Source organism: Acyrthosiphon pisum, chromosome X (genome assembly GCF_005508785.2).
Source record: "Acyrthosiphon pisum isolate AL4f chromosome X, pea_aphid_22Mar2018_4r6ur, whole genome shotgun sequence".
Lineage (NCBI taxonomy): Eukaryota > Metazoa > Arthropoda > Insecta > Hemiptera > Aphididae > Acyrthosiphon > Acyrthosiphon pisum.
This window is the reverse complement of record NC_042493.1, coordinates 66,185,745-66,198,550: the sequence shown is the minus strand read 5'-3', so window position 1 is coordinate 66,198,550 and position 12,806 is coordinate 66,185,745. Positions and strand designations below refer to the sequence as shown.

The following is a 12,806-nucleotide window of genomic DNA, read 5'->3' as shown; positions in this document are numbered from 1 at the left end:
ATTTGGATATTTTACTATTTCGGTACATACAGTTAAGAATTTATTATAACTTTTATGAGTAACAATATTTTTTCCAAGCATAATACACCAACTAAAAATATAAATTATGTATGATTAAGTTATTTGTAAAATTAAAAAAGGAGAAAGTAGGTAATCACTATGATGTACATTCGGTGTTGAGTATATCTTATCATTGAGTAGGATTCAGATAGAGACGCATTGTCGCCTAAATTATACTAAATTATTACATTTGGTTAGGTTATTTTTTGATATATTTATATTACTATTAAAGTGATTTATTATAGGTACTATAAGTAATAAGGTAATATGCAATATCTTGAAATTAATCTAAACATTTTGAAAATTAAACAAAATAACAAACTCAATTTTGTCGAATACTAGCTTTCCGTCAAAAGGCTGTGTTTTGCTATTTTTTTTGTTTTCTTATAATTTGGAAAATTACTGAGAATTTTCAACATTGATCTACCAAAAGTCCAGCTTGATACAATTTTCCATCAGAAACTATCCTCAAAGTTGGAGATTGAGTAATTTTTTTACTTTAAATCGTGTACCTACACATATACAAAAAAAAACATACATCATTGCAAAATCAATAAGTACATTAATAATTGCTTCGCTATCAGAATCTAAAAAGATTAAATAATGTAATAATTTATCAATAACAAATGATTATTTTAACAAAGGTACAAGTACTATATTATAGCAACAAACTTTTTATTTATTCAACTCATATAGCAAACACTAAACTGTATGAACTGTGGAGTTGTACTACCTAGGGAAGTAAATTCAGAACGATACATTTTGACCATTAATTTTTTTTGTATAGTGTATAGTGTATACTTTATAAAATATGTAATCTGATTTTTAAATTAAAAAATAATGGTTCATTTCAAAATGTTGATGGCTTATTTTACTTTTAAAAATATTTTTTAATTATAGTTGTATGAGTTGAAAATTTGATGTTTATCTAAGTTTACAGTACCTCAATGTATTCCGTTTTTATTAATATAGCGGTATATTTGAATAAAATAGTATGTTTATACCAACAAAAATGTACCTTATTTAATATTGCTATAAATATTTCATTAATATTATTAATGTTTTGATAATAATGGAAAGTTAGTTTTGTTTTCATACTATCCTGGGGTGTTGTATATAGACTGTGGTCTACATTCCTCTCATCCGCAGATATAAGGGCGAAACCGTCAGATCCGACGACGTCATCGTAGCTTTTATTATTATAATTTATAATTGTACCGTCGTTCCTATAATTATATTAAAATATATCCTAGCCAATACATACAATAAAGTACTTCTTCGGTTCTGTGGTTCGGTGTCCATTAGTATATTATTGATTATAAAAATACTATTAATGATCATGGTGCAGCGTTCTTGTTTACTTTTTGACGCTGTCGTGGACCTTGACGACTGACGACTGACATCGCGAGGGGGATTTACTGTTGTGATATCTTCTCGACACTTGTCACCGGACAAGCGGGTTGGATCGCCGTCTGGTTTTAAAAACGGTTTTAGTAACGATTTTTATAAACGATGTTCGACGGGTCCACCGTGAACATGATCCTGACAGGCCGTGAGTGTGGGTGTGTGTGTGTGTATGTGTGTTTCAGCTACGAATTTAGCTTTTGGCTGAAAGGTCTGTTCAAAACAGTGATCCCACAACGTTTAACTTTATATAAGAAAACTAATAATAACTAAACAGTTATTCAAAATAGCTCTTTGGACATAAATCAATTATTATGTTATATTATATAATTAACTTAACAGACATAAGCTATTACTTAATCATTATTTATTAGCTTATAAATAATGATATATTATGGTCTTGCAGTTGTTTGTAAATTATAAGATAATGTCACTTTGAAATGTACAAAATGTAAGCACATATTTTGTAAATTGACTACCTATATTTGGTAATTTTATAAAAATATTAACATTTTTAAGTACCTACCTATAAAGGTTAACCTAACCTACCTATTACCCCCAACGTCATAACATCTTTCACTTAAAGTTGCACTATGTTGAGATGCTAGTGCTTTTAAAAATTTGATTCCACATAATATATGCAGGTACCTACACATATTATTACATATATTATAATAATAATTCCACCAAACCTCCACGTACTAAAGTATTTTGGACCTTGTGAGTGTTTGTTGGTGCTCAGCGATGAGAGAACCGACGATGACAATGGTTACGGGTAAAAACTATACATTTGTTGTAGATAAAACCGTCAGACAAACGAGTAGGTTGGAATCGGCCATATTAGTGCTCGTGATCTAATGAAATATTTGAAAAGTTTTAAGCGGTGCAACTCATGTATTTTCCACCGTCAAAAGGATGAAATTGTTTATTATTACTGTTATTATTATTATTATTTTTAGTATTAATAATAAAAAGCCCGTGGGCTGACAGAATCAAAATAAAATATTACTTAGTGATGATGATGACTAAAGTAGGAGCAGGGCATTGTTCTCGTTAGGATAACAAACACGGTTCCGTTCGAAACTATTTGTTAAATACTCGGAAGGACGAACGAGAAAGTATCCAGAGGATTTTGCAGTTATTTCCTCTGCTGGGAAACGTATAAAAATAATTTGAAAGTGGCCACCCTCTTGCATTTATTAGTATTCATGGATTCGGTCCTCTCCATATAGCTTTTTTTTTATAACTACGCTGTTGTAGTTTTAAATAACAACTCGTCGATCAGTTAAGATAGTTAAGATATTGTCTTACCTTTATAAACGAAAAATCAAATTCTCACGCAATATGCGCCTTAGATTTGTGCAAATTTTAGCCATACACTTTAAAATTAAAATGCAATATAATATGAAAAGTTTATCATGATAATGATTTATATTTTGTATATAATTTTTATTTTATTTTATTTCTGTAAAATCAGTGTAGCAAAAGTATTTTAATATATTTGGAAACATTACGTACTCAGCTCTATACAACTATTATTATTATAATTATTACCTATGCTACCTATTTAAATAGTTTTTTTCTATTTTCAGGTAACACCGAAAGTTTGTCTGCTGGTATGTACTATTGCATTATATTATTATAAAAACATGATATTATAGGTAATATTCACCATACAAGTTCAATTGGTTGTGTGGTTTTTTTTATACCTATATTTGACCGCATTGAGTAATCAGTACGCATCATTTTATCATACATTTTTTAAACTTATTTTCATTGTGCGTAATTTTTCAATACTTCATTTGAATATCCTGACTACAGTCTTTACTTTATAGTAAGTATTATAACTGTCGGATGATCAGAAACTTCTAAAATAGTGTTATCTTCGCTTTCGTCGTCATAAAGCATTTTAAAATATACTTGGTCATACTCGGTTAGTCGGTTCATACGTATTTTTACTTTTTAAAATGTTTTTAAATTATATTCTTACGATATGGTAACTACAGTGGGATAAATATTTTTACCAGTTACGTAATCAACGACTATGGTGTTGGAGACAAGTGAAGTGGTTATAACTGTAGATTCAATAAAATGATTTCCAATAACGGATAAAGTTTGATAAGCATATGTAAATAATGACTTCACAAAGCAAAATATGTACTCATACGAATTTTATCTAGAAACATCTAGTGAAATTGAAGTTTTCCAGTTTCTTACCTAATTTTAATATAAATACCTGTTCTAAATCGAGACCAAACTTATGACAATTTTTGCAAGTAATTCGAAAGAATTTTCAGTCCCATAACGCTCATAACAGACAAAAGATTTAATACAAGATTCCTCAAGTTTTTACCTGAAAATTGATAAAAAAATTATCATAAAGCCACTTAGATTTTTATGACCTATTTTAACGACATTGGATAAATGTACATACGAACTACGAATACACCTATATATATACTATTAAAGTATACAATAAGAAATAACAGACGCTTATATTCATTAAATTATTAAATTCGTTTATTACTAAATCTAGTAAATCTATATCAATGAAATGCTATAATATGTCCCGGGATAAAAAAAAAAACACATAATAATTTGTTGGTAGTTTTTACTTTTCAGTTCTTAATTATTGGTAAGAATATTTTTATAAACAATGTAATAAGAAATATATTATATAATACAATAAATATAAAATAGTTGTAATAATATATAATATGTAATATAAAAATATTTATATAATTTTTGAAACAAAAAAGTATTTTAAATTTTGTTTATTAATTTGAATTGATCTTTGGTCTGAATAGAACTTCAAAGCACTTATGGTGCTTCCCTTATTTCTCTGTTGAAAAAAAAAATATTCTTAATATTTTCAAAGACTTCTTTCCGCACGTAGTTGGATGGGTGGTTCTGCTCATAGGTTTTTTCATCAATAGTAAAATTTCGTCTTGAATCTTTAATACTACAATACTATAATAATAGTCATATATAACAAAATAATGAAATAATAATAATATTGATAATAATAACTAATAACATTGACTATAATCCTTTAATATCCATAACATCATTGTAGGTATGAGAAAAACGATTCTGAGCGAAAACGTTCAGTCAGCCTATAATAATACTAAGTATATATGATGCTATTATTGTGAATAAAGTAATTTATATATAACCTATTTACGTTGAACCTTGTTTTAAATTTTCAATCCTTAGCTATAAAAGTTGAACATTTTATACATTTTTAACTACAAAATAATTATTAAATTTTAAATTTGATAAATGTTGTCAAAATTCGAACTTTAAATGCTTATAAAAAAAAATCGTACTTATGTATTTTTAATATTTTTCAACTGCTATTTTAATGAATATATCAGGAGCATTGCATTCAATTTTCACGCTTTTTTACCCAGCAAACAAAATTTTATTGATATTTATAGAAAATGTAAAACTGACAATGGCCGTAAACAGCTCAAAAAGAGTCAAAATATTTTCAAAATTTTTATGGTGTATGTAAAATGAAAATATAAACACTCAGAAAAATTTTCATGTATTCGTTTTTGAATAACAATAAAATAACAAAACCGCTACATGAGAAATCGAGTAAATATCCAATATTGTAAGAATATGAACTTCAAACGCTCATTAAAATTTAATTTGATTTGCTTGTAGACATTTCTTTTTTGAAAAAGGTAGACAAACTTATGAATAATCTTGTATTACATTTTCAATTCTTATTTAAAAAGAAAAATTTTTTATGAATTCTCAACTCAAAATAATTTGGTAATTTTCGCGAATTTTTCGTATTTTATCAAAATTTGAACTTTAAATGCTTATAAATAAAAACTGTGACTAAGGATTTTTAATATTTTTCAAATGTCATTGTAACAATATAGTAGGAGCCTTGTATTAGATTTTCAAGCTTTTTTACCTAACAAATAAAGGTTAATTGATATTTGTAGAAAAAAAGACTAATCAAATTGGAAACCGAAAATGTTCCTAAACAGTTCAAAACAAATCAAAATATTTTGAAAATTATCGTGTATAGAAAATGGAAATAAAACAACCAGTGAAAATTTCCTGTGTATACGTTCATTTGTTTTAGAGGTAAACCAAAAACCAAAATCGATTTTGTGGAAAACCACAATTTGTATGTGGTTTTTCCCGGCGCTTTTGCTAACTATTTGGAATTTTAAATTTTAACCTCCTCAATGCACCAATAATATTCACTTTCCCATCGAACAAGATACTGAAGTTGAAAATCGAAGCATTATTTCGATTACTTATCGTGTACACAGACACAAAAAAAAACACACATCATTGTAAAATCAATACATTCGTCGTTCTATTCAGAATCTAAAATATAACACAATTATTATTGAATATTTGAGTAGTAAAAGTTATTACTTATTAGTTATTAGTTACGTAAGTAATATTTTAATTATCTTTATACTTCTTTTTCAGCTTTTTCATTTATCCACCGTTGCTTTGGATTTCGCGATTATTACTTTGCTACTTAAGTTTTCAGTCTTTTTACTTTACGATTATTACTTTTGCTATTATTACATTGAATTATTACTTTCGAAATTTTGTACGGATACCTTCATAAATGTACTACGTAGATAACAATAATATGATAAAATAAATGTGATTGTTAGCACTCAACTTAGAAAACACAAAATATAATATTTATACAAAAACTACAATAAATTATAAAGAAACAGAATATAAAAATCATGTCTCATCGTGTGAGAGGCTATTGTCCCAATACCCCCCCCCCCCACCTCCTCTTAGCTTCGCACTTGATATATTATAACGTCTTATTGATACAATGATATAACTATAGAATATATAGAATATAATTAATTATTTTAATCAATGCCAAACATTATTATAGGTAGGTATTTAGTAATTCCTACATAGTAGGTTAAGTAATAAACAGGTCGTATGATCACAACTTTGAGATGTGTACACCACCCTTACCTCGTCTATATCGCGTAGTTTTCCGCTTCTATATCATATTCTATTGACATTACAACCGACCAATGAATTATGGAGAACCACGAGCTATGGTTTTGTGTGTAAAATAATGCGGAGATGTGCCAACCGGACGAAAACTGCAGATTTTTTTGTGTCTATACCTAGTTATTTAGTCATGATCTATAATATAACGTATGTAAGTACGACGATGATAGTTGGGTAACTTGATTTGGTAATAGTAATATAATGGAATCACAAGAACGGGAGAAAAATATTTTCGTAAGGTTAGGTGTTCCGCACTCCGCCTTGTGGGTGCTCACTTCATCGAAGTCCTTATTTATTTCTTCGTACAAAACTACAAAAGGCGTACAATACCAGTTTTCTTTTTTTTTTTTTTTTTAATTCGATAAATTGCATTTTAAACGTGCAATAGCGTTTACTCCTGCACGTTCGGTAATAAAACACAAACACACACGGGTATATATTCCGCGTGCGTGTGTGTGTGTGTGTGTGTGTGTGTCATGTGCTCGTTACAGCCATCTCGTCAGAGGCCCATCGGCCGACGCTACGAATAAAAACTCGTCGACGACGGCGGCGTTGTATAAATTCAATTACCGGCGCGTTTTCATTATCGTTCCGATAATGCGATTTTACCGATAATAATTACAGCAATAACGAAATGAACGCGCGCGGCCGGCTTTCGTGCTGGCGGACGACGTAATTTTGTTGTTGTAGTACCTACACACCCGCGCCGATAGCCGCAAAAGTACTGCAAAATATGTGATGATAATAATAATAATAAATAATAATACGCACCTAATAATATAATATTATGGGGTGAGAGGCGCTCTCTTTTATACCCGTCGAGTATCTCCGATATTTTTCTCGAAAGTGTATGCAAATTGGATATTCGACAAGAAAATCGCAAAAATGACGTGCGCACGTTTTCCTCTGCCGCGGCCCCCTCGATACATATACCTATATACCTGCGTGTAATATATTATTTGCAAGTATTATCATAATGCGGTCGTCGTGCGCGTAGTCTACCGCGAAGTACCTACCACCAACACACCGTATATTTATATTATAATATTATCGAAGTGTCTTAGCATTGTCGAAACGATTTGTGAATTTAAATAACTAATTCTGCAAAATAGTTTTGGTAATTTGGATTTTGGAGAGGAACATTTCGATAACACCGCGCGGATGTAAACGTCACGCGTATATTATAATAACCGGCCTGCCGTCTCGTACGTGCGCAAAAATCGTTGGCATTTGCACGACGTTGCAGGTAATCCCATTTGACGATCGCTAAGGAATTTTCATCGAACGTAAACTAAATAATGTATACTAATAGTTGTTGTGTTACAGTATATAAATTTCTCTTCTTCACTATTCGCATAATAATATTAAACCTTTTTTTTCATATTAATATATAATTCGCACGACGAGATTATTATTATTATTTTTATTATTATTATTATTATTATTATTATTATTATTTCACTCTCATCACCACCGCGGGAGTCGGGCGTCGCGTCGTCTACCGAATGCGATCAGTTATTTCAAACAATTTAATTTTTCATCTCTTTTTATCTTTTCCTACTACTTCAATATTCAATTCGATTTTTTATTTTATTTCATTTTTTATTTTTTTTTTGTTATTTATACATTTTGCAAACACTTTCTCTCTATATCGATTTTTGTCCGTAGCCAATGACTTTGAATATTCTAATTTAATGTAGGTACTTTACTTTTAACAATCTCTTTATATAAATATAATATGCCTAGTGGCCAGTGTATAAGTAGTATATTATACTTATAAATTTATATTTTGATCGTATAGTTTACCATCTCGAAAAAGTTTCTTTTTCTTTACGTCGTCGAATTCCTAAAATCGATTAAAAACTTGGCCTATACTCGGTGATTACTTTTCGATAAAAATGAAAATGTTTTTGATTAAAATTATACAACCGTGTTTTTAATATTATATACCTACAAAAAGAAAACTTCAGGTTGTTTTAAATCAAGTCTAAAGTTAAGTTTACATAATTAGTAAACCTGCAGATGCCGAAATGTTTTATGTATTTAATGGGTACGATTGGCAATAAAAAGCAATACGCTTCAGTTACAAATCCAGATAAATCAACCGAATTCCTTCAATTACCAAACAACTAAAGTTTTCGACGTGAGGAGTAAAATTATATTAAACACGCGTATATATTAAAAGACAAAGCGCTGTAAGCATAAATATTAATCTAAACGGAAGTCGGTTTAACATTGTCTATATATAGGTACCTATATAATATATATTATACCAACCTGCAGCAGTACGTTCGCAAGACATTGTTTGTTGGTATTAAATACAACGTTGACGTTTCTTTGAGGCTTCGTACGTATAATTTAACAAAAAAAAAAAAAAAAAAACTTGGTTAACATCAATTCCATTAAAATCATATTATATATACATTGTGTAGGTATTTTATTGACTTTTCGCCGTCTCGGTTACACACACAAAAGTGTGTGATTTGCTGGTTGGTTTCCGTAATATGCCTTACATAGGTACCACCTACATGTCGCGGTCTATAATAATATGTGTATAACGGTGTACCGCGGTTTGTTCATGCGTGTATACGAACATTATATGATAATATATACACGCACACATAACACATGTGTATATAATAATAGCAAACTGTCGGCCGTCACTTAAAACTCTATATACCTACGTCGTATTATATAGGTAATATAGATTTATATAATATAAACGTACGACCGCGAGTCCGTCTATATTGTGCTATATATATTATATAAACCTACCGGCTATATGTGTGCAATATACCGACTGCGTAGTCGACGACTATCGTTTTCGGTGGTCATATAGCGGCCGTTTAATTTCCGGAGACTTACCGGCTGGTTTTAGACCGACGACGTCTATCGGGCGCGTTTAGCCTTTAGCCTAAATATATATACCTAAGCGTGTATCGTGTGTGTACGCTGTGTCTACCTATTACTATAATATGTATACACTATACCTACTACGATAAACATTACATGCAAACATATATATATATATATATATATTATATTAAGAACGACCACGTACAGGCGGCGTGACGGCTGCCATTTAAAGACGTACGCCGTAATATAGCGAATTCAAATTACACATTCAACACGGGGGATCACGACTACGAGAGTCAGCTGCTGCTCCGGGTCGAGTCTGCACACGCGGATGTTTTATTACAGTTGACCGCGACGACACGAAAAGGTTGTGCGATGGCGTATACCTAACTCCGTAGAGCTTTTATATACAGCTGCTGATATATACTGTACTGCATTTATGTGTAGCGCGCATACACCTTTATAATATATAAAATATATACCTATACTGTACAGTACGTAAATTCGTAAATATACGTGTACGGGTATGGACAAAGTCCGCCGGGCGTTGTTTAACGGCAAACCGCGGCCGTGGTGGACGGCTTATATATACAATAATAATATAATATAGGCGTATAGTGTTGCGATGCACGCGTCAAAGCGGTAAAAGTTTCCCGTCGGAAGGAACTTAAAATATCACGTTAACGGGTCGTTCTGGGGTGGGAGAGTACACCGTTGTCCCAATGATCAGTTTGAGGTGGGGGTGGGGGGGTGTGGATAGGCGCCGCGTGGTAAAAGCAGGGGTTTGCCGGAAAACGTTTTTCCCTCTTGGGAACAGCCGCCGCGGAAAAACGAATTTTCGGCCAAAAACTTGTTCGACTATAACACATACATATATATATTATATGTTATTGTATATATAAGTGTGTGTGTGTGTGTTGTATGTGTGTTTGCGAGTGCAAAAACCACTATAGAACCGTCAGACCGTTGGGCGTTTGTCGCCGGGCGCTCCGCGTGAAAGTTTCCGCTTGACTTACATGTAATAATATTGGTGTACTGAACATTTTTATTCGTTGAAAAATAATTTCGATTTGCTGAGTCTTGTATTTTCAATTAATATATAGATATATTATATTGCATTTTGTCTATAAATATCCAATCACATAGCTACGCTTATAATACAGAAGTTTAAGTATATCTTAGGTTTTATTTTGTAAATATCAGATCGTATATTCGGGTTGGCTGTTGCCGAAAGGCGGGGAAGCGAGCGATCATGTGATTTCGATTATTTCTGAGTAAGACATCATCGTTTATACATTTTCAAAGCATGCGTATCAGTTCACAGTAGTTTTGTCTAAAAAAAAAAGCAAAAAATACCAAAATTAAGGCTAAGAAATCGCATACGATTGCAGTAGGACATACCTAAATAATATTATTACGTTTACCGTTATTCGTTAATTCTGTCTGTGGTTAATAATTGCCATTCCTGCACATTATCGATTTCGATTAACTTTATGACGTCATTATCGTATCACCGAAACGCCTGATTCGCACATATTATATTAAACATATATACCTAGTTCAAGCGAACAGATTCTCAGGGGAGTCTGCCCGCGAGCGAGCGTTACACGACGAGATAAATGATTCATGTTTCGCGTTTCCGGCCGACTGTTCATAAAACATTTAAGCATACGTCTGCGTCCACGGTTATAATGCCAGCAATGACACTGATGCCTATAATAATCAGGAGTTAAAGTGGAGAAGGGGGGGGGGGTGCAAAGGAACTCGGCCCCCCTCTTAGTTAATTCTGTCCACACTTACAGCGTCAACTCTTCTAAAGGTACACAGATGCTACGCGCTCAAGCCTTTAGGTTAAATTGTAATAATTTTTTTCTAATATAATAGGTAATTCATTTTTTTAATATGTTACTATTTTAATGTTTTCAAGATATTTTATTAAATATTTATCAGTTTGATAATACTATCTTGTATGCAGTTTTTGAATACAATTATACATAGTACCACCTTAACAAATTACATTTCTTTTATCGCATTTCACTGTTTCACATCACGTTTGATTAAGTAGGTATAGGTAATGAATGGTATAACTTTTTCATATTAAATATAATAATACATATTTTATTATTAAGCTAGGTATATTATTTTATATTTTGTTATTTCAAGTGTAGGCGTTAAGAAAAAATATAAGAAATGTACTTAATGTATATAGGTACGTCCTAAAAAAAATATACCTAATTAATGTTTTTATTTAAAATATTTATTTTTTATTTGAGATAAAATATTTTGTTATACAACTTTTACACTGCTTAAATTCTTGATAAATTGGTGTTGGAGTTTAGACTAAAAATTTTGTTAAAAAATAGAAATTTATTACATCTAAATTTAATTAAGAATATGAGGGGTATTAACTTACTATCACACATTAACACCTAGTTGCGACAACGTAATACAATTATAACATTTTAGTTAATAATTATTATTTGCTTACACGGTATGATGGCGAAGCTCAAAAAAATAAATATTGACGATGAAGGTCATATTCTTATAGGTACCCTCTATTCGCCATTTAAATTTTAAATAGACCTGAATACTTGATAGTAATACCAATGCATATTGTTTTTTGCTCAACTCCTCCTCGAAATGACTATATAATGCACGACAGACGCGAACAAACTATTGAGTTAATAAACCGGACGATGACATATTATTTTTCCTTCAATTATATACGTTAGCTTAGATTCCGACCAGAAAAATGATTGAAAAAATATTGGTTTTGCCGAAGATAATATTATGAGAACAAATTTTATATTGTTCAATAGTTCAATTATTTGTTCGGTCAGATATACTACTAGTAGGTATACATTCGATCTAGTATGATCATAATATATTTTGTTTTTAACCTTTTATAGAATAGATGAAAAAAAAATCCACAGATTTTATGATAGTTATAATATTATAATGTATGCGTTGGGGTGCTTATATACATTCTGGGAAAAGTATACTTTTATTTTTTACTGTCGGAAAAAAGCGTGGGGAAATATTATACCTTTATGCTCACTAAGGGTACAATAAATCAGCAATATAATATGGTATAATACGGTTAATGCAATAGTGGTAATTAATATATTATTATTTTCCCTTGAATATAGGTATAAATCTGTATTCAAAAACTGCTGAGTACTTTTTAGTTCTGTTAAATCTAAAATACCACAGTAGTCCAAGACTGTGAGGCGGTGCAAGCTAACTAATTGTTTAACTTGTTGAGTTAGTATAGATAAATGTAAATAAATGTTAGAGTTAAGAGTTACTTTACTTTTTTTAACTCGTAAATTGGATATATTTTATAATCCATGCCAAAGCACAAAAACCAATAATTATATAAATGTATGTACACAAAACCGAAATTAATACCTAGTATAATAGGTACCTATAAACGAAACTGATGAAAAAATAACAGAAAA

The 12,806-nt window shown here is 30.7% G+C and overlaps 1 protein-coding gene across 1 annotated transcript in view; it reads left to right on the top strand.

Annotated features, from left to right (window-relative positions):
- Nucleotides 1-12,806, top strand: part of LOC100165020 — a 49,247-nt gene that overhangs the window by 26,499 nt on the left and 9,942 nt on the right. The window contains exon 5 of the mRNA XM_001951206.5: nt 3,057-3,080. Coding sequence (XP_001951241.2) covers nt 3,057-3,080 — 24 coding nt within the window. The remainder of the gene's footprint in view (nt 1-3,056; nt 3,081-12,806) is intronic.